Source organism: Furipterus horrens, unplaced genomic scaffold (assembly GCF_987537825.1).
Source record: "Furipterus horrens unplaced genomic scaffold, mFurHor1.1.pri manual_scaffold_1, whole genome shotgun sequence".
NCBI classification, from domain to species: domain Eukaryota; kingdom Metazoa; phylum Chordata; class Mammalia; order Chiroptera; family Furipteridae; genus Furipterus; species Furipterus horrens.
Genome location: NW_028327171.1, coordinates 533,581 through 558,983, shown reverse-complemented (window position 1 = coordinate 558,983; position 25,403 = coordinate 533,581). Strand labels below are relative to the sequence as shown.

Sequence of the window (25,403 nt, the reverse complement as noted above, 5' to 3'; positions counted from 1 at the left end):
AAAATACAACTTGTGAAGGCTCGACACAGACGCTGACGCTCCTGACCGTGGCTCTAATTCGGGCGCCCCATGACGGAGGCCCTTCTGCGCAGGAGAGAAAGCTGCCTGACGCCCCCTCACCTGGGGCGAGGACCTGGAATCTCCGTTTCTGCGAAGACCTGCTGCCCAGCCACAGCGGCTGAAATTGAAAACCCGAGTGAGCTGGTTGGTGTGTCGCCCACCGAGTCTGAGATGCCTCGTGCTAAAATGCTTTTGCCCACAAAGACACTGAAAGGCAAATGAGTAATCAATTGAGCGGTTACATTGGAGCCCCGGGGGTAAACAGATCGGCTGAGATCAATAAAAGCAGACACCTCCCGACTGAGATGCCTGACGCAGGGCTCCGGGTGCAGGAATGACTACGCCACAGCGGGGAGCGAGGAGCCTGAGGAAGAGGAAGGACTTCAGAGCGCAGCTCCGCATCCGTCCCGCCAGGCGACGTTCCCGCGGCGGGCACGCTGCTGGGGTTTGTGGAGGAGTTTGCCGACCAGCCTGGAACCCGCACGGACGTCCGTGGGACCGAGTGGCCCGTGGCCCCCGGGGAAGTGCGTCAGCACGTGTGTGCGTCTCCGAGGATGAGCTTCAGTCCGCTGGCTGCTGGCCGGCAGAAGCCTGTCCCCAGGAGGGGACACAGAGGACGAGAAAAGGTTGTCTCGCTTCATCTCTGTCTCCCCGGCCTGGATGTGTTCCATCGGTCGCCGGCGTCTCTCGGATTTCTCCGTCCTGAGGGGACCCGGGCAACGGCAGTCACTGCTCACGGGCCACCCCTGAGCCTCCTCCACGCCCGGGGGAAGCTCGCGTCGCCCCCTGCACTCTCACGGGAGCCACGACGCACCGCACTGCGGGCAGCGTGGGGACATTCGCAGCTTCTGCTCCCCAAGGCCAAAGCCGGGGACGTGTGGCCTCCGCTGTGTCCCTAGAACAGGGCTCAGCACGCTTCCTCCTCTGAAGGTCGGGTGGTGTGCGGCCCCAGCTCTGGGCCACGGGGGCTCGGTCACGCCGCTGGGGCAGCGGGAAAGCCGGCCTGGGCAGCACGCACAGCGTGGCGTTTCTGTCACCTTCACTTACAGCAGGTGAGGCCTGAGGTTGGATCAGACTTGGGGGGGGTAGCAGGGGGGGGGTCTGAGGGGAGAGCCTGGTCAGTCCTGGGGGCTCTGCAGGCCCCACAAAGAGCTCCTGCTCCTCAGGAAACGGGGGTCACGTTTCAGCATGAGAGGCGCACAGATTCACACCGTGAAGGTCGGTCTGGCTGGGCGCTGATCATCAGAGAGAGGAGGGCAAATGCAGAGGCTCCCAGGGGAGTCAGAGCAAGAGAGGAAGGTGATGGCGACCGAGGGACACGCGAGGGTCCGGTCCCGGGGATGCTTTGAACGTGGAGGAGGTTCGCGCCGGGCCCCGAGGACGGAGCTGTGACACCTGAGCAGGGCCTCGCTGGGGGAGCTAAGGACGCAGCAAGCGTTCGGGCCTGGCCTGGGAAGTCCGAGTCCCCACGTCCGCTGGAGCTCAGGGACGTGTGTGGGCTGGAGGCGGGCGGATGCGACCACCGAGGAACCGCGCTTCCCGGCCGACGCCTCTGGCCCCGACCGCCCGGCAGGAGCCCCTGGTGGCCCTGAGCCCTTTCTCTCCGCCCCTCAGAGCCCCAGATCCCTAACGTTGGCGCTCACGGGACATGGGGTCCCCAAGCTCTGCAGTGAGGCTTCATCCCCGTTAAACACAAACGTCAGTGACTGAGAGAAACAAACCCAGAGGGAAACCCAGGGATGTAACAGCCACGGACACAGTCCGTCCGTCCCTGCGCACCAGGTCGGCCCGGGTCCCCCTGCTCCGCGTGATCAGCCCCCTGAATCGGCTCGGCCACCCTGTAAGGGGCACAGCAGCTCCCACGGCTGCGTTTACACGGCGACTTAGATTCATTACATCCCCGTCTTCCCCTCCACTTTCCCCTGGAAAGCAGGTCAAATATATATTGTCCAGACCAAGACTCAGCAGAGTCCTAGCACTTGGACTTGCCGAAAGTTAACATTTGGGCACGGACGGCCACACCACCAGGAAAGGTGGTCTGTGTACAATTGGTGTCAAATAAACAATAAGTGAACTTTCCACTTTCAGCACTCACGGCTCACCGCACTGCGCTGCTGCAAGCAAAGCGCTCCCGCTGGGCGCCTTCTTCCAGCCCCCCGCCCCCCGCAAAGTAGCTGCCGACCGAGGCACCTGGCTCTCAGTACCAACAAGGTGACAGATTATGAGTTCTTCCTCTGCTCTCCTTCCTTGCATTCCCATTTGCGGGCCCCACTCTACCGACAAGAACCCAATTCAAATTCTCAGGATTCTGCTGAGAAAACCTGTCTTCGGGGGCCGCATGCCGGGCGCGCTGGCTCCAGCCGCCACAGCCGGGAGCTGCCTCTGGGGAGTCTCGCCTTTCCTTGGAGCACCTGGATGGGGGGCGGGGGGGCTTCTGTGTTATTTCATAGCTGCAGGTGCGTCTTTCTCTTGAGAAAGGCATGAACTTGGAGGAATGTGGCAAGAATGGGCCGTGAGAGCCTCCGCCCCCATCCGGGTCGGCAGCTGCCGTCTGGCCCGTTTGCCTGACCGCTCCCGCCTCTCGCTGGGAAGCCGCTGCAAGGACCGTAATAACACGGACAGCACCGCTGAGAACATGGAGGACGTTTCCACCCCTTCACCCATGAGTGTGTCATAAGAACAAGGACCTTGCTTGCTATAACCAGACTCCACTGTCAAATTCCGAAAACCTAACGCCGATACGAGACCATCACACATCAATCACATAAGGAAGGAGAGGCCTCTGCCGAGTGGCCTGGGCTGGGGCCGGGGCCGCGGGGGCTCGGGCAGGTGGCTGCTCAGCCCGGGAGCCTCCGCTGCCTGACCGAGGGCACTGGTTTGCCGTGCAGGACAGGGCGTGTCCCCGGCACAGGGAGAGCCCCCGGGGCTGCTCTGGCCCAGAGCGTCGTGGCCCCTCTGGCCTTTCCACCTGTCCAGGGGGAACCAGAGCGCATGACCCCCACCCCCACCCCGTGGGCACGTCACCTGTCCCCAGGTTGTCCTCACGTTCTCTCCGCACAGGAGGGGCTGATGGGGCTGTGGGGCGGGTCTTGGTGATGTGCAGACAGATATGTGCTGAGCCTCGCTCTGTCTCCGTGCTTCTGAGATAAACAAGGTTTGACCACATGCCCACGTGCGCACGCACATGTGCACATGTATGTACTCACACAGGCACAGGCACACGTGCATGCACATGGGTGCACAAGCATGCACACGCACTCTGTGTCTCCAATTATCCCGGTCACTGCCCTGCACGCGGTTGGGACCCAGAATCACTCCCTGTGTCCAGTGTCCTGTCCTGTGACCCCCGCCCTTTGGTGTGAAACCGTCCGACCTCCCTTTGTCTCCCGCGGCCTTGACATTCGTGAGGAATCCAGGTCCGCGTCACCGCGCACTGGCCCTCACTCGGGTTAGTGGTTGCCTTCATGTCTGCGTTTCATTTCTGAAAGCCGCCGCCGCAGTGCGAGAGAAGAAATCCCATCGCCCTTGTCCCTTTGCGTCCCCGCTCCCGGTAACCACGTCCGATCCAGCGCTCAGCTCGCTCAGCCCGGGTGGTTCCGAACTGAAGGACCTCAGCCGAGAGGAGCTGCCCCTGAACCCCCTCCGTTCCCCAGGAAACTGTTCAGCGGGCAGTCTCCAGCCTCCTCCACCACGAGGCGTAACTGATGGATGAGCAGCTGCACCGTGGAAATGAAGGGGCCGCTTCCTCTCAGTGCTGCCTCCCTGAACCCAAAACGCCGTCTGAATTGTGAATCCTGCAGCGTTTGCTCGCGGAGGCTTTTCTAAGCCAACAGCTGCCGGGGAAGAGGGTAAAGCCACTGCTCCCCGCTCACTCTCGGGGTGGCAGCCCTCCCACCTGCTGGCTGCGCCCGGCCCGAGGCCGCCCCCCCTGCGGGCAGCCAGACCCGGCGAGGGGCTCAGGAGTGGGAGAGTCCGGGCCTGCCCTCCCCTCGCCAGCCCACGCGCCTGGGGAGCCGCGGCATTTCCACGACCAGGTGGGAGCCGACGCCCAGCCCGCAAGGCCGGAGGGGGTGTTGCCCTTCCCTGCGCCTGGGTCCGTGCCCCCCGCCCCCAGCGTTTAGCCTGGGGCTTGGCATGCCCTCAGCACCCGGAAATGTGTTCTTATAAAAATGCACGAATGAAGCGAGAAAACGTGTTCGAGTTCAAATGCCATCAACGCGCGTGGTCGCCGGGACGGGAAGACGCACTTCTAGGCTGACAGTCCCGTCTGCGGCCCATCGCGGGGCCCAAGACGCACTTCACCACGCTGCTCTCCCCGTGGCCCTGCTCACGGAAAGTAAAATTTAAACCGTGTGTGTGAGGACGCGGCCGGAGGAGGTGGGAAAACAGCAGACAGAGCACCTGGCGTCACGAACGAGGGGGGCCTGCTGCTCACGGCTCCCCATCTCCTCAAAGCTGCACCTGTTCCCACACCAACAGTGTCTGCCCGAGGGGCAGGCGGGGAGCTGGGCCCAGGACACCGCGGCCCCTCCTCGCGCTCTGCGTCGGCCTCGGGGGCTCCCTTACTGGCTCTGAGCCCCGGCTGTCTGGTCCGCGCTGAGGAGCGTGACAACGCTCACTTCCCCGGGCTGACTCGGGGGACGGACTGGCGGGCAGGCCCGCGTGCCGGGGTCTCTGCCCCCCTAGGGCCCCCCAGGGGCTCCGGAGAGCCGAGCCTGGCGGAGGCCAGTGCCCCGCTCTCGGTTCCTGAGAGCCTCCCACTCGCCGACTGGCCTGAAAGAAGCAGGCGTCCCGGCGGCTGCCATTCGAACGACGTCTATTTTAGGCTAAAACACCAAAAAGGGGACTGAGCTCGGAGTCCTGATGGGCTCTCCCTCTCGCCCGCCCACGGCCCCTCCAGTCACCTCTGAAGAGGAGCTCGCCCACCGCATTCTGCACATGACAGCCAAAGCCGCGCGTGGCACCGGGGAACCGCATGCGTGGGAACCACAAAACCAAGCGAAAAAGGCGTCTTCTGGGGAAAACACCAAAAGCCAGAAGACGAAGGACTGCTCTGCACCCCGGGGTGGGCGGCACCCACGCCGTGTCTCCCACGGCGCAGTTCCCGCCAGATACGCGCAGAGCTAAACGTCCCTCCTGGGCGCTCCCGGCGGGCAGGCCCTGCAGGCGCGAGCCGGGCAATGTTCGAACGGTCAGCTTTGCGGCGACGGGAGCCGCGGACCCGGCAGCTCTGCGCAGCTTCTAGCCCCATAATCTCTAAAAATTCTGCGGTCCCTTTTTTTGCCTAGTTTTTTGACTTCTTTTATTTATTCATTTATCGCTTTGCTTTTCGATTACAGTTGACGTGCAATATTATGTTAGTTTCAGGTGTACGCCTCAGTGACCAGGCGTCACATAAGTTACTACGTGATCACCCCGATGCATGTCGTGCCCGCCTGGCATCACACAGTCACCACAACACAACTGACTGGTCCCTGCGCTGGGCTTTCCGTCCTGTGACTGTTCTGTACCCCCCAGTCCGGGCTTCTCATCCCCTCACCTTTCCACGAAGCCCCCGGCCCTTCCCCTCTGGCCACTGTCAGACTCTCCGCGCCTGAGTCTGTTTCTGTTCTGCTTGTTTGTTTAGTTTGCTTTTCAGATTCAGTTGTTAATTGTTGGGTTTGTTGTCATTCTGATGTTTATAGTTTTGATCTTCTTTTTCTTAAATAAGTCCCTTTGACATTTCATGTAATAATGGCTTGGTGATGATGAGCTCCTTCAGCTTTACTTTGTTTGGGAAGCACTTTATCTGCCCTTCCATTCTAAGTGACAGCTTTGCTGGATAGAGTAGTCTTGGTTGTAGGTCCCTGCTTTTCATCACTTAGAATATTTCCTGCCAGTCCCTTCTTGCCTGCAAAGTTTCTGTTGAGAAATCAGCTGTCTAATTTTAATCAAGAAAGGACCTCCCAGTTCAGCAGGCAACCATTTTAGTAAGAGACCATAATGAGCCGTTTGCAGGTAGTGACTGTGGCGAGAACTGAAGGTCACGAGGGCCCGCCCTGCGCGTCAGCAGGCGGGCAGTGGTCCCACGTAAGCGCCTGCTGCGAGGCCTGCAGAGGGCCCCAGCGCCCACGAAGTCTAGCTGTCCAGGGGGCAGGGGTCACCTACTTCATCAAGCACCTTTGGAAACTTAGGGCAACTTCTTTACACAAGTTTCAAGGTACAGACTCCATTTGTTCAGATGTGAGCTGTTGGCTGCAAACCGGAGAGGACATTTCATCCAAACACGTGCAGAACGCAGGGGGAAGCATGGTTCCCAGACACGCTCGCCCGCCCACAGCAAAGGCCACAGAGCCCGCGTCGGCCGAGGCGTGACACAGGCGAGCCGTCCGCACAGTGACCTTCAGGTGGCAGCCCCTTGATGCATTTTGGGGACGACATGAGTTTGACTGGAACGGCATTAAACACCTCTTCTCTGGACGTCTCTAGGTCTGATCCGCCTGCAGGAGCTCATCAAAGCCCCATCCAGATACAACATTAAAATCAAGATCCGGCAGCTGCCCTCCAGGAACAAGGACGCGAAGCCGTTGCTGAAGGAGATGAAGCGGGGCCAGGAGTTCTACGTGATATTCGACTGTTCGCGGGAGACAGCCGCAGGCGTCCTAAAGCAGGTGAGTGGGGTGGGGAGGGGCGGGGAGGGGGGCGTCATGTCGCGGCCCAGACACGCGGCTCGGGTCCACGCAGCGCAGCCTGAGGCCTGTGTGCTCGTTTGGCCGGAAATTGCTGTTTTCAGAACCCCGTTCAGGAGCCAAGGGCTGGGGGGGTTGGGGCGTCTTCACGGAAACCTCCGCCACTGGGTGGGCATGGGTGGTCCCGCACATGCTGGGGCGACGGCCGACCCTGCCACAGGGTAGGAGGATGGGGACCCTCGCAGGGCAGCTCAGCATCTCTCTTCTTCACCGCGGTTGAGAGGCTGAGCCAGGTTTCTGTACAGAAGGCCAGACCTTCCGGAAACACACGCTCCTCGCAGAGGCCCCCCCGTCAAAGACACAGCATCCCAGGCGAGGGGCAGGGGCAGCCGCAGCAGCGACGGCCTCTCTGCTAGTGTCACAGACAATGAGCCGCCAAGGAAAGTAGGCGGACACCGCGGGCAAGCTGGGGAGCGTCAGAGAAACGGACGGGGTGAGTCAGGCTCGGAAGAAGAAGGACAACAGAGGAAACTCCTGAGCTCCAGGGAACAGCACTGGTCTTACGCGCGAGAAGGAAAATTCAGAATTTGAGAAGAAGAGAGAGCGCAGACTGCCGGTTCTCAGCCCTCAGGCACTTCCGGCGACGTCTGGAGACGCCCTGGGATGTCCTATGGGGGGCGGGCCGTCTGCTGGCCACTGTCATTGGAAGCCAGGGACCCACTATACGCCCCGTAGTGCCCGGGGGGCCCGCCGCAAAGACAGGAGCCTGAAGTGCAGCCAGGCCGAGGGTGAGCCCTGGCGGAGGGTGAGCCCTGGCGCGACCCGAGACCGCGGGCCCGGCCGGCCGGGGGCCGCCACAGGGGTGGTGACAGAAGACCAGGGCACTGAACTCGGGGAAAGTGGGAAACAGAGCCTGGTTACACGTATGCGGCCAGCGGTGTGTTTAATCTAGGTGGTCACTGAGGCATCAGGCAGTGTCCTCACGTAAAAGGACACCACTGTGACCGCACTTCCTGGGTTAGAGGTCGGGCGCGGCTGACGGGCTGGGCACCGCTGTCTGCAGAGCAGGTGGGCTTCATGGGGCTTCACCGGACCCCCCAGGACGCTGTTCGGAACTGAAGGTGATCGGTGAAGAGCCCAGGACTTCCTGTTCTAGTCAGAACGAGGCCCACGGACCCCGAGCGATCGCCTCTCCCGGGCTCCGTGAGCCCCGGTCAGCACCGCAGAAACGAAGATGGAGACAGTCCTCCCACCCGCCCCACGGGCCCCACCCCCGCTGCAGGTGTACCCGTGACTCTCTGGGCAGGACGCGGAGCAGAACCGCGGGTTCCGGTTCCAGCCGCCAGGAAGAAAGGAGGAGGACCCTTCTGCCCTTCACCGAGGGCCCGGCAGGTGCCACCAGGGTCCCGGGCGTCCTGTGGAGCTGCCCCCACCGGCTTGCGTCCCCCTGAGCTGCACGCGGTCCCCTCCCGGCAGAGCTGAGGTGCCTGGGGCTCAGGCAGGTCACGGGGCCACCAGAGGCCACACTCTGTGCAGCCAGCCGGCCCGGTGGCCTCCAGACCACGCAGCCCTGAGCCGCCGCCCGCGGGCCTGTGCAGGCCTCCGTCAGAACGGAGAAGCCGGGAAAACGCCGCCCCGCGGGCGCAACGAGTGTTAGTACTTTACTTCTCTGGTGACTCAACTCACGGCCCCGCGGGTCTCCGCTGCCGGGCCCCTCGGCTTTCTCTTCGCCCGCGTCCCTCGTGACTCCCCTGCGCCCCCGGCTCCTCCGCCCTATTTTACCACTTTTTAATGGTTCTTAAGAGAAAAAGAAATCCAATCCACTCTAAGGAAGGTGGCTGACATTTACATAAAGTAAAAACTGGGGAGAAGTCTGTAGTTATTCTCGGGCATCCAATCACTCCAGCAGCGTAATTATTTCTATTCATGTCGAACAAACGCATGTGATGAGGATCCGGAACATTATTTCCCCAAATTAGCTGGAAATGGAAACGTCCAGACTTGACTGAGCTACAGGGACGTGGGCCCTCGCGGGAGCCCAGTGCCTTCGCCCCTTTCTGCGCCCGAGCGCGGCCCCGACCGCCGCAGCCCGACCTGGCGCCCCTCCCTGCCCGCCCGCCGGCAGCCACCCCGGAGCTCTGCCCGGAAGCTGCCCCCCTAAGCCCGCCCACCCGCCCTTGGGTGGGGACCCCAGCCCCCTGCTGCTCTGTCCCAAGGCCACCGCGCTCCCGCCAGTGCGTCTCCGCCATCACGCTGTCCCCTCGCTCATCCCCACCGGGGTCACGCCCCCGAGGCTCTGGCTGGCGGGAGAAGAACCTAAGGAAGAGGCCAGGGAAGGAAAACCGCACGGGCGATGCCCGCAACGCCACGCTGGGGACAGGCGGGCCCGCCGTCAGCACAGCAGGCCGGTCGTAACTGGTGGCACCTCTCGTGTGCAAATGCCAGCTGCGCTCAGAGGCAGTTTCCACTGAACCTCCGCGGCCTGAGCCTGCTCTGCCTGCAGACTTCTGCGGCCGGCGCGGCCTGGCCCAGCCTCTCCCCAGACAGCAGCGCCCAGCGGCCCCAGCTCCCCTCCTGCTGCCACGTCACCGCCTCTCCCTCGCGGTTACCGACGCCCAGAACGTTCCCGTCCCAGCTGAGCCCTGACCGTGATCTCCTGAGAGAACAGGAGCGGACGCCCGTCATTCCCGCGACCTGCCCTCTCCTTAGTGGCTGCGTAAGCCCAAGGGAAACCTCTAATCAGCTCAGGACACTTGTCACCCGATCCTTCCACCCTGCTGGCTCCCGAGGGGGCCGCCTTCTGTGTCTCGCTCTGCAGAAGCCCCCGCACGCACCCCACCCTGCGTGTCCTGGGGACGGCGGCACTGAGCGAGGAGCTGGAGCGGGTGAGCGTGACCCACACGTGTGCTGGGCGCTCCCGGCCGGCCAGCTGCCCCGCCCCCACCAGCACACTCAGCCAGCTGCTCCTCTGTGCCTCAGTTTCCTCAGAAGGTCAGCTTCCTGCTGCCCCTGAGGTCCTGTATCACTGAGAACGGCCAGACCTCTGAGCCTAGGAGCCCGCTCCCTGAAAATAAGGGTGCGTCTTGGGAGAGCGGCACAGTCGCTTCCGAATCCCGACATAGGACCCAGCGAGCAGGTCGCTCCTCAGCGCAGGGCCCCCTCTCGTAAAACAGGGCGGGTGGTCTCATCCCACGCAGGTCCCCTCCGCTCTGCGTTTCCGTGCGCACGAGCGGCCAGAACCTCCTTCCTGGCCCGGACGTAAAGAACGGACGCGCTGCGGCTCACTGGGAGGCGCTCAGATAAGGGGGAAATCATGAAGCAGTTCATTCTCTTTAGAAGTTCCCAGAGTGCTCTGGGAGTCTCTCAGACAGTTCGCTGATGATAAGCTCATTACTTTGGGTAAATTCTGACCCCATAACAGTGATGAAGCTCTACTCATACTAATGGGAGGATAATTTGTAGCGTATTATATCATTATTTTGATGGCACATTCTCGCCGTCGTTAGATTTCTCTTGGGCTGATATTAAAATTGATTTATGTTTCCTGATCACAGGTTTTGGCTGTAAGAGGTGGTCCGTAGACAGGAGCGTGTTGTTAAATACACGCAAGAATGGACTGACCTCTGTGGATAACCAACCCCTCACTGAAGGGTTTGGATCTGCCCGTAGTTTTGGTGTACGGGATACCGATGGGAGGAGTCTCAAAACTCTCCCAATTATAGATTTGGGAGAGGACTTAGGTTTGTTCAGTCTGAGCTGGTCATGAAGGTCACACACGTGCCCCACCGCGGCCCTCTCATGCGCAGCCCCAGCCGCACCAGAACGTGGCTGTGATCGGCAGTAAAGAGATTATTCCGCTTTCACGCCGCTCCGAGAGGCTTTCGCGGGGGAAAGTATGCACAGCTCCTTTCAGAGTCCATCATAAATGCGGGGTGTCACCCCAGGGCCCCTCCCCACTCTGTCCCCAGGTCCTCTGACACGAGGGCGGCCCTGCAAGCGGCAGGTTCCACCATTTATTCAGCAGACACGGGCTGGGTGCTTTCTTTGTGCTAAAGACCGAGCCCGCGTCGGGGCGGGTGAGAGAGCATGAAAACGCCAACGTGTTCAATGGGGTCATTTAGCGGGTTTGCTAAACCTGTACGAGACGGTCCCAGGACGCACGCCAGTCACCCTGGCTGGGGACAAGCTCACAGAGCGGGCCCTGCTGTGTGTGCTGGCCTGTCGTCCTCACCAGCCTGGGAGCCCGTCCTCAGGGAGCGCCCAGAGCGGTGCCGGGACCCCGTGCTGGGCATCACCGCCCCCTCCCACGCCACGCCCAGCCCGGCTCCCAGACGCCCCAGCCGGTCCGGGGGTCTCCCCGTCCCACGGAGACCTCCCCCCCCCGTGCTGACATTCGTGCCACACTTAACACACTGCCCTCCTCTCACCAGCCACGCCCACCCCCGCCCTGTCCCTGTCCTGGGACGAGAAGCGCCACCCAGCCGTGCACGGCAGCAGCCCCGCGAGGCCCTGGGCCCGCCCGTCTTCCCCGCTCACAGCGCACTCGCCTCCGCTGCCTCCTGAGTGGGCCCCAGATCCCGGCTGCTTGTCCGCCTCTCTTCCTCTTCCTCCACGACTGCCGGTCTCCGGGCCACGCGTCCCCGCCGCCGCCTCCCCCCACGGCCCACGGGGCCTCAGACGCGGTTTGCCCAGAATGAGACATCCGCCTGGCCCCTCGTTGTGACGTAGGAGGGACGCTCTGCACCTGCTGCCCCTGCGCACCAAGTAGCCGATGCTGCGTCTGTCACGTCACGTCAACAAGAAACACGATGCAGCTTCTTTCCCGTCTGTCCTTTCCTGATGAGAGGTGACTCCGTTAAGATCACGTTTCTTCCCAAACAGCACCAAAGGGGCGTACGATTCGGTCCCAATCAGTGGTAACACCTGAGGAGCTGCGGCTGCAGAGCCGCGTGGCTTTGCACCCGTGGGCGTGCACGTGGCCGGCGTGTGCGTGTGAACGGAGGGGCGCAGACAGATTCAGGAAGTTTTCACCCTCAGACAAGCCGGCCGGCCGCGTGCCGCCTGCCCTCGCTGTAAACCCACCAGAGTCCCAGAGTCCCAGGCGGGATGAGGACCCAGCGGCTCGCGGGTTTCCTGTTGCTACTGTCGCAAATTGTCACAGACGCACCGGCCTAACCGGCCCCCCGCGGTGCCGGCAGGGTGCGAGGGCCGAGTCCCCTCTGCGGCTTCTGCGCTGCCCCCGAGCCCTGGCTGGTGCCCCGCCCACCGCGCCAGCTGCCCCTGTTTCCGGCTTCACGTCACCTCCTCTGCCGCTGACCCGAGTGCTGACATCAGCCCATGGGGCTGACCCAGAGTCATCTCCCAAATCAATGCCCTGGACCTCACCGTGTCTTCAAGGTCCCTGTCCCCACGTAGAGTGACGTGGCTGTAGGTCCTGGAGACTAGGGTGCGGCCATTGTCAGGGGACCCCTCCATCCAGAGCTGGGTACTCCCTACACGCCAGAGATTTCTGGGACCCGGCACTGGTTTTGTACACAGTCCAGTGGTTACCTTTGTGGCAGGAGCCACTGTCAGTCAGTGTGGCCCGAGTGTCTGCCTTGCGCCAACAGTGAGGACCCACTGCGCGCAGCCTGCTCCGCAGACGGCCCGCATGAGCACCGCGGGCCACACGGCACCGTGCTCAGAGGTGAGCCCGAGCAGGGCAGGCGGCAGGGGAGGCCGGCGTCCCCGCAGCCAGAACCTCCTCTGCACGCAGCTGCTCGACGGCCTCAGGTCCCCACTGGGCTCCCGACGGCCAGTCCTCTGCTGACATAACTTCGTCTGGAGGTGAGACTCCGCTTCCAGCCGGGCTGCAGAGCCCGCCTCTGAGGCGGGTGACCTGAAACGACCTGACGGTGAGAATGTGTCCCAACGTGGGCAAGGCTGCGAGAGGGGCCTGCACTGCCCGTCACACTCCCAGTCGGTCAGCCAGCTGCCAAGGGACCTGTTTTCAGTGTAAACCAACAGAAATCAAACCCCTTCTAAACGTGACGGGGAGCACTCAGCGTTGCTCAGGGGCACGCCGCACCTCTCCGAGTCTCTGCTCCCACGGTGGCAGCATCGTGCCCGCCACCTGGGACCAGTGAGCTGCCCTCGCAGCGCCAGCCGGGAGCTCGGAGGTGGGCGCTGCCATCCCCGTCCCCCCGAGTGCCTTCCGGGCGGCGACCAGGCTGGAGTGCGGAGCGGCTGCTGCAGACGCCAGGACAGCTGTCGGAGGGCTTGTACCCAGAGACCAGCCGGCGTCTTCCAGGCCGACTCTGTCACCGGCTACAGACACTGGACCCCAAAGCCACCTTGGTGGTCCTCACTCGGGCTTGAATGTGGGCTCCCGAGAGAAACCAAAGCGTCGTCTTGATGCATCTCAGGCTGTGTGGTAACGTCACCCACTTAAGTCCAAGAGCCAGCCTTTGCCAAGGCCAAGGTCGGGCAGCGCCGCCGTGACAAGTTCGTGAGGGCACTGCTGCCAAAGCTGCCCGCAGCAGCGGGACCGAGGCGCGGCCACCACGTCCCCGTGTGCGTGCACAGCAAGGGGACCACAGACCTGTCCTTTCAGGAGCCAACTGCCGTTGACATTGTACTCTGCCTCCTGGTGCCTGATTTCACTACAGGAGAGAAAGCAGTGATTACTCTTCAGCCACTGCTGTTTCCATGGATGCGCCTGTATAAATTTATTAACCGATGTCCCCCCAATAAATTCAATAAAAAAGGAAAAGAAAATGCAAAGTGGCTGCCCTGGCCCCGCCGGTTGGAAGATGGCGCCTTGTAGCTAGAAGGACACGCGATGCACGTGCCAGACTCCACAGCCTTTCGGGGTGCTGCCCCTGTGAGCTGGGCTTTTCCAGAGAGAAAGAACTAATAGGGCTATTGGGTGCTGATATGTTGATCTACATCAGAAGGAGATTGTGAGGGACCGGCCGTGTGGCTCTGGACACTGCCCACAGCCTGTCCTCCGTTCATGGGAGACCCAGGGAAGCTGGCGGCGAGAGTCCCTTCTGAAGCCTGAGGACCGGAGCCAACCGCGAAATGTCAGTCCAAGGGCCGAAGCGATGGCCCAGCTGCGTCCCTCCCGCTTCTGCCTCTGCTCAGCGGCCGGGGTAGCGGCCCCTCCCGGCCGGGCCACTGGCTTCACTGAGTCCCAAACAAAAACCTCATCTCGTCTGAAAACAGCCTCGCAGACACACGCAGAAATGACATTTAATCAGCCATGGCTGAGTCAAGTTCACACACCAGACCACCCGCCCCTGCGGTGTCTCCCGGCGCTCAGCTCAGCGTGCATTCTTCAGCCACAGAGTGAGATGGCCGGTTGGATCCTCGGTCCCTCTCAGTCACCAGCTACCTCATCTCTCTTCATGGCACAAAGTCAGGCAGCCTCCCCCCGCCGTGACTACTGACTTACTTGTTATGTCTTTGTCACAAAGGACAGGAGCAGCCTCGGAAAACACAGCTGGGAGCTACGTGGTTCCATGCGGGTTGCAGAGGGTCAGAGCTGGTGTCTGGGGGAGTCACGTTAGAAAGCCGCTCCGGGACAGCAGCAGCACCCGGAACACAGACCTGGTTCCTGACCGGTGGCTAACGGGAGACCCACAACTTCTGCCCTAATTTCTCCAGCAGTCCAAGCAAAGTCTCACTAAGATGACCTGCAGGGAGCATGAAACAGAAGAACCGTGTTAATTCAGGGGGAGAACAGCTGGTTTTGACTCCCATGACCGTGCCAGTGGTCTGCCCAGGGACGTGAGATCTCCGAGGGTAACTCGTCAGGATCTTCCCCGCCTCCTTGGCCAATACAAGCCCGTGCTCTCCCCCCACCCCCAACACGAGCAAGGGGCCAGGGAAGGCGACCCCACCAGGTGCCGTCCAAGTGGGGGGACCGGCACAGGCACCAGCACCACCCACACGTGGGGCCTCCAGAATCGGGCAGAGTGGGAGCTCAGCACCATGACAGGGCTGGGTTTCTATGCCCACAGGTCTTAGGCTGTGCTGTGGGGCCAGCGGTGGCTTAGAGGAGTGGTTCTGTGAGGAGGAGGAGTTCTGTTAGAAGCGCACGTTAGTGGCAGCCGTTCAGGGGAGTCCCTTCAGTATGAACAGCGCCGACTGCCGCGTTATAACATGAGCGTGTGGGTTGTGACGTGTCTTGTGCCATTAAAAACGACTTCCGTGGGGCCAGAGCGAGCTGCCAGCGGTACCGCCCTGGGAAGGTCACCTGCCGGGGCCAGCAGGCCGGTCCGCTCCGCAGACGAGCACAGTCTCCAAACTCAGGGGTCGTGTTTCTCAGGGAAACGTCAGTTTTGCAAAGAACTGTTAGAAAACTCTCCATATCATGATTATACTTTTTATTTGAAAAACTGACATTTATTTTGATGTGACATTTGCTTAATCCCTTAATGACTTGCCGTTGAAATACCAACATCAGGAGGGAGAAAAGCATCGTGTGCCCGCAGTCCTTTCCTCGGTGAAGCACGTGGCCAGGGGACGTCAGAGCTCCAGGCGCCGGACCACCATGACGACCAAGTTCAAAAAGCTCCACCTTTGGCGGCACTGACTGTCCACTTCTCTAGAAGCTTCTCCTGCACTTGTGTCCTCAGGTCCATGATCCGTGACTGTCCTTGGGTCTCCGTGTCCGTGTCCAGGAAATTCAGGGGAGGAATCAGAACACACTGAGCTGGGCATGAGGCGGGACAGGCACCCAGCGTCTCCCTAGGACACCAGGTGGAAAGTACCTGCAGCAACCAGGGTTCTTTCTGCGCCAAAAGTAGTAAAACTGCCCTGGCTGGGGGGGCTCAGTGGATTGAGTGCCGGCCTGGGAACCAAAGGGTCGCTGGTTCGATTCCCAGTCAGGGCACAGGCCTGGGCTGTGGGCCGGGTCCCCAGTTGGGGGCGTGTGAGAGGCAACCACACACGGATGTTTCTCTCCCTCTCTTTCTCCCTCCCTTCCCCTCTTCCTAAAACACATGAATAAAATATTTTTTAAGCAGTAGACCTATTAGCTGTGTATTCACTCTTTAACATTAAACAAGAGGCCTATCAGATGAATATCTGCCTCCAGGTACGACAACCAACTCCTAATGAAAAGAATCAGTCGAGCGGTTGCTTTAAAAAAAGGCATCACGCGCCTGACGCACCTGGGACCCGTCCGGTCCTGGCTCTTGTTCTCCGGGAGTTGTTTGATTACTGCTTCCATTTCACGGCCAGTCCTCGGTCTGTTTTGATTTTCTGCGTCCTGCTGGTTCTGTCTCGGAGGGTCGTATGCGTCTGGAAACGGACCCGCGTCTCCCAGCGTGTCCAATTTGCTGGCATCTAACTGCCCACCGGGCTCTGCAATGATCCTTTGTGTTTCTGCGGCGTCGGCCGTAACTTCTCTTTCACCGAGGATTTCAATTATTTGCGCGCTCTGTCTGGGGAAGCTGGGCTTCAGGCGTGTGGGTTTCGTTTATCTTTTCAAAGAACCAGCTCTTCGTTTCATTGATCCTTTCTATTGTTTTGGGTTTTTTAATCTCTATTTCATTTATTTCAGATCTTTTGTTATTCCCTTCCTTCTGTTTGGTTTGGGTTCCGTTTGTTCTTTTTCTAGTTTATTGAGATTTTTATTGTTTCTTGGGCCTGTCTGGCTACGAACTTCCTCTTAGAACTGACTTGGTTGTATGTCATACATTTGGAAAGTTGTGTTTTCATTTGTCCCGGGTGGTTACTGGCTTCCTGCCTGACTTCCCCTTAGATCTGGTCGTTAGTAGCTTGTTGTTTCCCTCCCAGCACGTGTGGGCTCCTCTCTTCTCTCCGGGCCCCTGCAGTTTGCCGGTTTCTCTCCGGCTTTGCTTGGGTTCCTTTCTCTTTTCTGTGTGTGCATTTTCGGTGGATTTTTGGTTTGGGGCGACCATGAGGTGTGTGGGGGTCACTCTGTATCTGCAGCCATTCACCTCAAGCTGACACGTTTACGTTCCAGCGTGTCCCACGAGGACTCCATCTCTACCCCCACCCCCTTCATGCTTTGATGTCATGTTTTAGGTTTTCTGTGCATCACGCTGACAACATCGCTTTTTTAAAAAGCCCGAGCCCTCCGCTGGTGCTCAGTCACCCCCCTGGCGGAGTCTGAAAAGACACGTCAGCTCAGGTGAGAAGCCAAAAGCCCCGGCACCTTTGTGCTTCCTCTTCAGCCCAGAAACGGTATTTTAAAGCTCTGTGCCCGGCTCTGTATCCTGATGTAAAGCTGTGCGGGGCCCTCTCAGGAGCACGTCTTGGCTGCAGTTACGCTATCTAATGACTAAAGAGAGGAACTGGATTCCTGGCTGACCTGGCAGGTTAGCTTCTCCGGCTCCAGTGACACCAGCGACCAGTGACCAGCGCCTCAGCGGCCCTGCGTCGAAAGCCACTGCCGGCCTGAGCGCACCTCTGTCCTCTGAGAGCCGTTACCACCGCAGGAGCGGCTTCCCTGCCGGGGTCCTGACTCCCACGGGGGGCGGGCGTCCTCTGCCCCGTCTCCAGGGCATCACAATTCGGTCCACAGTCCTCTGGTTTCCACTCAGCAGGGGCCTGCGCAGTGTGGGGCCTGTGCACGCCCCGCCGAGCCTGGGCACCTCCTCCGCCCTTACCCTCTCCCGTAAAGCCGTTCTCGTGATGAACCTTGGGCACCTCCAGCGCCTCTTAGGATGAGGTGGCGTCTTCCCAGGCCTTTCCAGTTCCTCTTGTCACTTGAAGTAGTTGACGTCTTTACTCTTCAATGCACACGGATGTGCTCCATGAGTGACGCTCATCCATCGCTTTGCAATACTCAAAGCCAGGCTCCCCACTCGGGAAATCTAACCGGGGCGGGGGGTGGGGGTAGGATCTGCGACAGAGTCCAGAGCATCTGCCTGTGGCGCCCCCAGAGCCGACCCTCGTTTGCGTCGGGCCGCGGGGAGACGTGCCATGGAGTCTGGTTCCCGAGTCTTCTCCATTCGTTTCTGCTCAAAGACAGAACGCGGCCTTCAGGATGTCCTTTTGGGGACCCGGCCTGAGGAGGGTGATTCGGGGGACTGGAAACAATGGTTTATCTCCAACCTTTGGCAGCTTTTTCTCCTCAGTGGACTCCGTGTCTGGGAATCCTAAAGGAAGAACCAAGTTTAATAAACGGCCTCTTCTGGGGTCCTCGCTCTCCCAGCCCGCTCGTGCCCCCCTCACCAAACACGGGGTGCCTGGAACCAGCCAGGGGGCGAGGAGGTCCCCGGGACCCAGAGGGAGGGGTGGTGTGGAATCTGTGTCAGAACATCCCCATCCACCCATCTCTACACAAACCCTCTGCTCATGCTGCAGGCGAGGAGGGGCCGGGCAGAAGGAGCCGTCCCGGATACGCGCCCTGACAAGCTCTCGCTGAAGAACCCCCGCCTCCCAGCACAGCTAATCCAGCAGCTCCGCTCCGAGGCGTGAGGACAAGCACTCGAGCTGAGGGCCGTCACGCGTGTGTCTGCGCGGGTCACTCATGAGCCCAGCGAGGGAAGGCGGCCCCGTGCCATTGCAGACGACGCCATGTATGAAGTGTGTCCAGCACAGACCATACTTTGTTGTGACCCTCAGCGTGGTGACTTCCTCTGAGCCAGACGCAGGACGATGGGAAAGCGTTGGGGGGAAGCAAGCGGGGTGTGTCCCACGGCCCCATCCGCCATCAACTCACGTCCGCTTCTTGTCAGCGGAGCCTGCGGGCCCCCAAAGATCCTTCGCTTTACGTTTCTGAGCCCCACTAGTGACTCACTTCTCGTTCGAACCCCGTTTCTGATTCCTCCCCTCACTTCTCTGTTGCAGATCCTGTTCATGGGCATGATGACAGAGCATTACCATTACTTCTTCACGACCCTGGTAAGTGCGCGCGGCGGAGGTCACACCGGTGACAGGGGACACGCCAGGCCCCGTAAAGTCGGCCCCCGTGTCAAAGGCGGGATGTTGTCTTGGAGATCAGACTTGCCTTTCTAAGGACCTCTGCGTCCAGAAATGCTGAAAGGCAGGTTTCTTCCTTTCTGTTTTTAACGAGCATCCATGCACAGCCGCCCGGAAAGGGATTGAAGTGAAGCTCCCATGAAACAGAAACTGTCAAAGCTCAAACGCTTCATAAAAAGCGCCATCGACACGTCCCGCAGACATCGCAGGCCCCCAGAGCGCGCCGTGTGGTCCGTGACCAGATGTGCTTTGCCGCCTGTGTCTGGCGGGTCGCTGGGTGAGGCGGGGGTCACCTGCCGGGTGTTTTGAAGACCATTCAGAAGGGCAGCTTGCAAGATGTTTTGTACAGTGAACACTTCACACCTGAGAAAAATCATGACTCTAAGACAGGGAAACTTTTTTAAAACTATAACACCTTCAATTTTGAGAGCTTACCAGATCGAGGGCATTTAACACATCAGAATGAGGCGCTGACTCTCGTTCCCTCAGTTTCAAAGCTCAGCCTCTCTCCCCCCGACACACACGCACACACACACACGCACGCGCACACACACACACACACACACACCACTTTCTCACATGAAAAGACACCGAGCCGACCTTTTTCTCTAACTGTAAAGCAGTGCCGACCAAACTCTGCTCGGATTCTGGGAGACCCAGTGAGAACACTGTTTACCCAGCAACGCTGGCCGGGGGGCTGGAGAAAGGGACACGAGGAATTTGGGACAAGGGCCAGCCACTGCCACCCACACACGCCTGATGCGGGAGTGTCTGAGGTCAGCAGAGACGCGGGGACCCCGAGACCAATGCATGGGGCCAGTTGTCACAATCAAGCGGCTCTGAGCTTGGGCGGGGGTGGGGCGCACAGGGCAGAAGTTCTGAAATCAAGTTTGTTTCCCTCGTTGGCGGCCGGTCCTCTCCTCTGCCAGGTGGCTCCAGGGGACCTTGAGGACCGTGTACCTCTCGTCACAGGAGCAGTCCTTCCCCACCATTGGGAACAGCCGGGTCTGACATCTGACATCAGCCCAGAATGTTCTGTCTCCCCCAGCAGGACACGCCCCTAAGATCAGGTTTTATCGACATTTAAGGATGACCGTGCACAGCAGGGCCCGGGAGGGCTGGCCTTCAGCGCAGACCCTCGAGACAGGGGCGGACGGGTGGCCCTCAGGCCCCACTGCTGCATGGAGCCTCCGCTGCGGCCACCGGGGAGGGCAGCGCTGGGTGTGCGCGGTTAGCACGTCCCACACAGGACTCGATAGGCGTCCGGAAGTTTCTGTCTGACCTCGAGGGGCCGGAATAACGTTCCTCCTGTTGACTGAGTCTGATAAAGGAATCCTTCGTTGTTGCCATTTATACTTTAAATTTGCTTAGTTGTGCACTTTCCTTTGGTTTGCTCTGAATTCTGCCCAAGCCCATGAGTATAAACAAAACTGGAAGAAAAGAGAGAATTACTCAGGGCAAGGGGAAAATGGAGCATTTTAAACGCAGCCGACTGTTCCCGATACTGAGCTGGGAGTGCAGAGCTGAGCCCTGAGGGCCCTGCCGGCGACTCCAAAGCAGCCTCAGGGAAGGGCGACACGGGGGACCAGCATCACGCAGAAGAGCAGGCCGTGCGCGCCGTCCACGGGCGCAGGTCCTGGGCGTCTGTCCGGTGGCCGCCCCGTCCGTCACGCGTGGCCGGCTCCCTGCACCGCCCTCTCAGAACCCAGCTCTGCGCCTCGTTAGGGAACGTCCCTGGAAGTTTTCCTTTCCTGTTAAGTGACATTTTGAAAGTCCGGTCTGTGCTCACGTGGGTTCTGTGTTTGAAATCATTCGTTTATGGCGCAGCGTCCTTACAGATGGAGGAAAAGGGTGACGTTATCACACGCACCTGAACGGGGAACCCACCCGCACGCTCCGGCCTGACGCTCGGCCTGCGTGGCCGTGGAGAATGCGGGGGGGGGGGGGGCGGTTAAGCTCTTTCCCCAGACTCTGCTGGGCGGGACGGACGGGACGCGGCCGGTTCCACCGAAGATACTCCACCGTCCCGCGCCTCTTCTGAGCTGCACCCAGGGAGCGGGGGTCACACCCCCTCTGTGTGTGACCCCCGCTGCTCCCGGGGGGAAGCTGTCGGTTCCTGCTGAAGGACCTTCCTGGCCGAGGAGACGCAATCCCCGAGTCCCACCTCCATTGCAGGACGAGGGGCAGCGAGGTGTGCCGAGAGCGTTGGAGCCGCCCTGACCAGCGGCTCTTCCTCGGGCCGGCACGTGGCCCTCAGAACCTGCTTCCTGAGGCGTAAAATAAAGGGGCCCGAGGACACCAGTCTGGTCCCCGGGGACCCTGTCCCAGAAACTGAGCCCCGCGGCTCCCCAGAGGGCCGCCCGCCGTGCGCACGGGCGTGATGCCGGGCAGCGGCCGGACGCCCCTCCCGGTTCATCCAGACTCGGGCCGCGATGCCAACGCCTGGGGATGAGCAGGGGGAGCCGCTCCTGCCCGCGCGTCCTCGGGCACCGCGCGCCGGCCGCGCTCTCGCTCCAGCCCCTCCGTCCGCTCCGCGCGCCTTCCCTGCCCCCGCGCGGGCCCGGCGCTGACGGCCCCCCTGTCGCTGCACCAGGACCTGTTCGCGCTGGACCTGGAGCGGTACCGCTACAGCGGCGTGAACGTGACCGGCTTCCGCCTGCTGCGCGTGGAGAGCCCGCGGGTGGTGGCCGTGCTGGAGAAGTGGACGGCGGAGCGGCTGCAGGCGCCCTCCCGGCCCGAGGCCGGCCTCCTGCGCGGCGCCATGACGGTAAGCAGCTCCGAACCCGGACGCGGGGGCGCGTGGACCCCGGCGCTGGGGGTGGTGGGCGCGGGGGCCTCCTGGGGCCGGAGAGGGCGGGGCAGGAGGAGGTGGCGGGGTGTCCCGGACGCCCGTGCGCGGTTCTGGGAAAAGCGGCTGTTTTCCGCTTCCCGCGTTTGTCTCGGGTGAAAGCAGCCCAAACTGTCGCCGCCACGGGCGGCCACATGGAGACGCAGCAGAACCCCAGCGAGGGCCCTGGCGAGAGAGGCTTTGCCGCAGGGACGTGGCCTCGCGGGTGGGGGCGGCCCCTGGCCACGCCGGCAGGACCCGGGTGCCTGCCGGGCTCTGCCCGTCGCGGGAGGGGCAGCACGTGGGACGCGCGGGGCCACACTCAGGGTCGCATCCACCTGCCCGTCCCCGGACGAGGGCCCCCCTCGCACACACGGGTGCGCGGCGCTCCACGCCCGCCACGCCGCTCCCTGTCGGGGCAGGTGCCAGATGCGCCCCCCACCAGGGACCCCACGCCCGCCCACGGCCTCCTGGGGCATCGTTCCCCGCCCCCCCCCCCCCCCCCCAGGTTTCTCTGAGCAGGTCCCTGCTGAGCAGGACCCAGGCAGGTAGTTGAAACGCCTTCCGCGCGGCTCACGGAGCCATCCGGGAGCGGGTGCCGGGCGCGGGCAGGTAATAGCGCTTTAAATCGGCCCAGGGCCTCCTTCTCTGCCTCCGCCGCCGGGAGAAACACGCTCACTTTTAGGGACAATTTACCGACAATGGGAAGATGCCTCACAGAGAAAGGAAATGGGGACTTTTTTCTCTATTTTTTCTTAAATGAAGGACAAATTAAAAGAAGAAACAAATGAGTCAGTGCCGTGGTTCTGGAGGATTCCATGTTCAAGGTCCCTGGCCGTTTGTCAAACCTGAGATGACTCCACCAAGCGACCAGCCTTCAGTAATTTGCAGCATTTCTGTGAACAAGAACAAGCAGAGGCTCTGCCGGGAAAGGCAGGACTCTGACGGGGGCAGGGAAGTGGGGACGGGGGTGACGGGTCAGTTTTCTCTTCTCTCAGATGTGATTCCAATGAGTTCAAATAGGTTCCAAAATCCTCGGCCCACCTCCGACTCCCTGGAACATTTCTATCACAGGATGAGAAAAAAATAATGTCACCTGCCCTTGGTAGGGACCACTAATGCAGGCGTGGATTTACACCAAACATTAAACATTCATCACAGGTGTGGCTTAATGTACCCCCCAAAAAACCAGGTGTTGCGATCAGTCCCGCTGAGCTGACAGTTTGCGTACAGCGGCCGAGACGAGGAAAACCGCTCAGCAGCAGAGACTGAGCGCGACTCACCCCGGAGTCAGGGCGGCCCGAGGTGGCCCCGGCCTGCGGGCAGTGACCCCAGCCCCCGCTGCCCTGCGGGCGGGGAGCCTGGCAGAGCCACATCCCCACGTCCCAGTGGATGGAAGAGGCCCGTCGGCCTGGAGTGTGTCACGATCATCCCCCCTAAGGAAGGCTCCTCCGGCTCCGTCACGCTCCTGCTGATAGACTGCCGGAGGGAAGGGGGTGCTTTGCCAGGAGAGAAGAGGGCGCTCACGAGGGCTCCATAAAAGCAGGTTCGCAGCCACCTCAGGACGTCCAAAATGATGGCGGGAGGCAGCACCCGCAACAAGCCGGACCCACGCCCTGCAGACGGAGCTCACGCACGGGCCCTGCAAGGCACAGTGTCGAGCTTTATTCCCAGGGAGGCCATTGGCAGTTCCGCTGTCCCTCTGCTCCCAGGCGAGGTGCTGGTGTGGGCAGCAGTGGGGCGGGGTCACAGGAGGGCTCAGGGCAAGTACGGGGCGTCCGCGGCCTACTGCTGAGTCCAGAGAGCACCCCAGCCCCCAGCCCGCCGGGGGAACCCATGGGCTCCCCAAGTGCCCCCGGGACATGTTCCAGGCAGGTCACGGGTCAGACCACAGAACGAGTCTCTGTAAACTGAAGACTGAAATCACGCCAAGCATCTCCCATCACACGCTGTGGAAGTGACGATCAGTTATGAGAACAAAACTGGGAGAAACCGCACACACGTGATGCTGAACAGCACGCGGCTTCATGCAGAAGGCGAGGAAGAAGCTTCTCGAGCTGATGGAAATGAGAAGCAATGATCTGAAATCTACTTGGGAAAATAAAAGCGGTTCTAAGAGGAAAACTCAGCGATACAGGCCTGTCCCACAACACAGGAAAAATGTAAAATACACAGTCCGACTTCCTACTTTAGTACTAAAGAAAGCCCAGCGTGAGCTGGACGAGGAAATAATAAAGGCCAGAGCAGACATACATAAAATAAATACGAATAAACAATAAAAAAGATCAATTAGACTAAAAGTTGCCCCTTTCAAAAGATAAACAAAATTGATCATCCTTGAGCCGGACTCAACAGAACAAGAGGGAAGACTCGAAAATCAGTAAATAGGTAAAACCAGACACGAGAGCAGGGAGGTGACAGCCAACACCGCAGAAGCACAGAAGACCCTGAGAGGACCCTGTGGACAGCTGCGTGCCACACACCGGACGACCTACAGGAAACGGTTAAATTCCTGGAAACACACAATCTTCCAAGATCATATCAGGAAGAAATGGAAAATCTCTGAAGCAGACCGATTACTAGTAACAAAATTGAAGCAATAACCAAAAAATGCCCAACAAACAAAAGTCCAGGACCAGCAGGCTTCACAGGTAAATTCCACCAAACATTAAAAAAACTATTATTTATTCTTCTTAAACTATTTCCAAAACTTGAAGAGGAAGGAAAGTATTCAAACTCATCCTATGAGGCCACTATTGCCCTGATACCAAAACCAGATGCTACAAAGAAAAAAAGTTATAGGCCAGTTTCCTGATAAACATGGATGTAAAAATCCTCAACAAAATATCAGCAAACTGAATTTAGCAATACACTGAGTAGGTCACATGCCATGATCAAGCACGGTTGGTTTCAGGGATGCAGGCATGGTTTAGTGTCTACAATTAGCACGGCAAGCCACAGAAACACAACGAAGAATAAATAGTACGTGACCATCTCAACAGATGTGGGAAAAAAGCATCTGACAAAATTCAACATCCTTTTTATGATAAACACTCTGAACAAAGTGGGCACAGAGGGGACATATCTCAATGTAACAAGACCATACGCAACAAACGCGCAGCTGGTGTCGCGCTCAGTGACGAACAGCTGGCACCTTCCCCTCGGAGACCGGGCGTGACAAGGGTGCCCTCGCTGCCCCTCCTCATCCACACGGCCCTGGAAGTCCAGCCGCAGCCATCAGGCAAGAAGAAGAAGCACCAAATGTCCACGTGGGAAAGGAAGAAGCAGCACTGTCATCATGGGCACCCGTATCTATGAAACCCCGAAGGGCCCCCCAGGAAGCTACTAGAACTAATAAACTCAGTAAAGTGGCAGGATGTATCGTTAACATTCAGAAATCTCTTGAGTTTTATACACGAACAACAAAGTCCCAGAAAGAGAAACGAAGAAAACGATCCCATTAACAACTGCATCAGAAAGAATAAAACACCTGGGAGCAGGGAGGTGACAGGTCTGTGCTCTGAAGACTCGAAACCTCGGTGACGGAGGCCGAAGAAGGCGCAAGTAAACGGGAGCAGGAGCCGGCTCACGGACTGAAAGGGCTCATGCCATTCAAATGCTCGGGCTGCCCAGCGCAACCTGCAGACCCAGCGCAGCCCTCACCGAAACACCAGTGGCGTTTCTCACAGAACTAGGAAGAAAAACTCTGAACTTCACAGGAAACCACAAAGGACTGAGCAGCCACAGCAATCTTGAGAAAGAACAAAGTTGGGGGTATCATGCCCCCTGCTTTCAAACTACACTGCAGATACACAGTAATCAAAACAGCCTTGTCCTGGCACCAAGACAGACACGCAGATCGATGAGACAGCACAGAGCGCCCGGAAGTGAGGCCACACGTGTGTGGA

The 25,403-nt window shown here is 60.0% G+C and overlaps 1 protein-coding gene across 2 annotated transcripts in view; it reads left to right on the top strand.

Moving 5' to 3' along the window:
• The window catches only part of GRIK1 (glutamate ionotropic receptor kainate type subunit 1), a 180,240-nt gene that overhangs the window by 96,895 nt on the left and 57,942 nt on the right, over positions 1-25,403 (top strand). For both annotated transcript variants that reach the window (XM_090271345.1, XM_090271336.1), the window contains exons 4-6: positions 6,529-6,710; positions 18,537-18,590; positions 21,262-21,435. In XM_090271345.1, the coding sequence (XP_090127471.1) occupies positions 6,529-6,710; positions 18,537-18,590; positions 21,262-21,435 (410 nt within the window). The remainder of the gene's footprint in view (positions 1-6,528; positions 6,711-18,536; positions 18,591-21,261; positions 21,436-25,403) is intronic.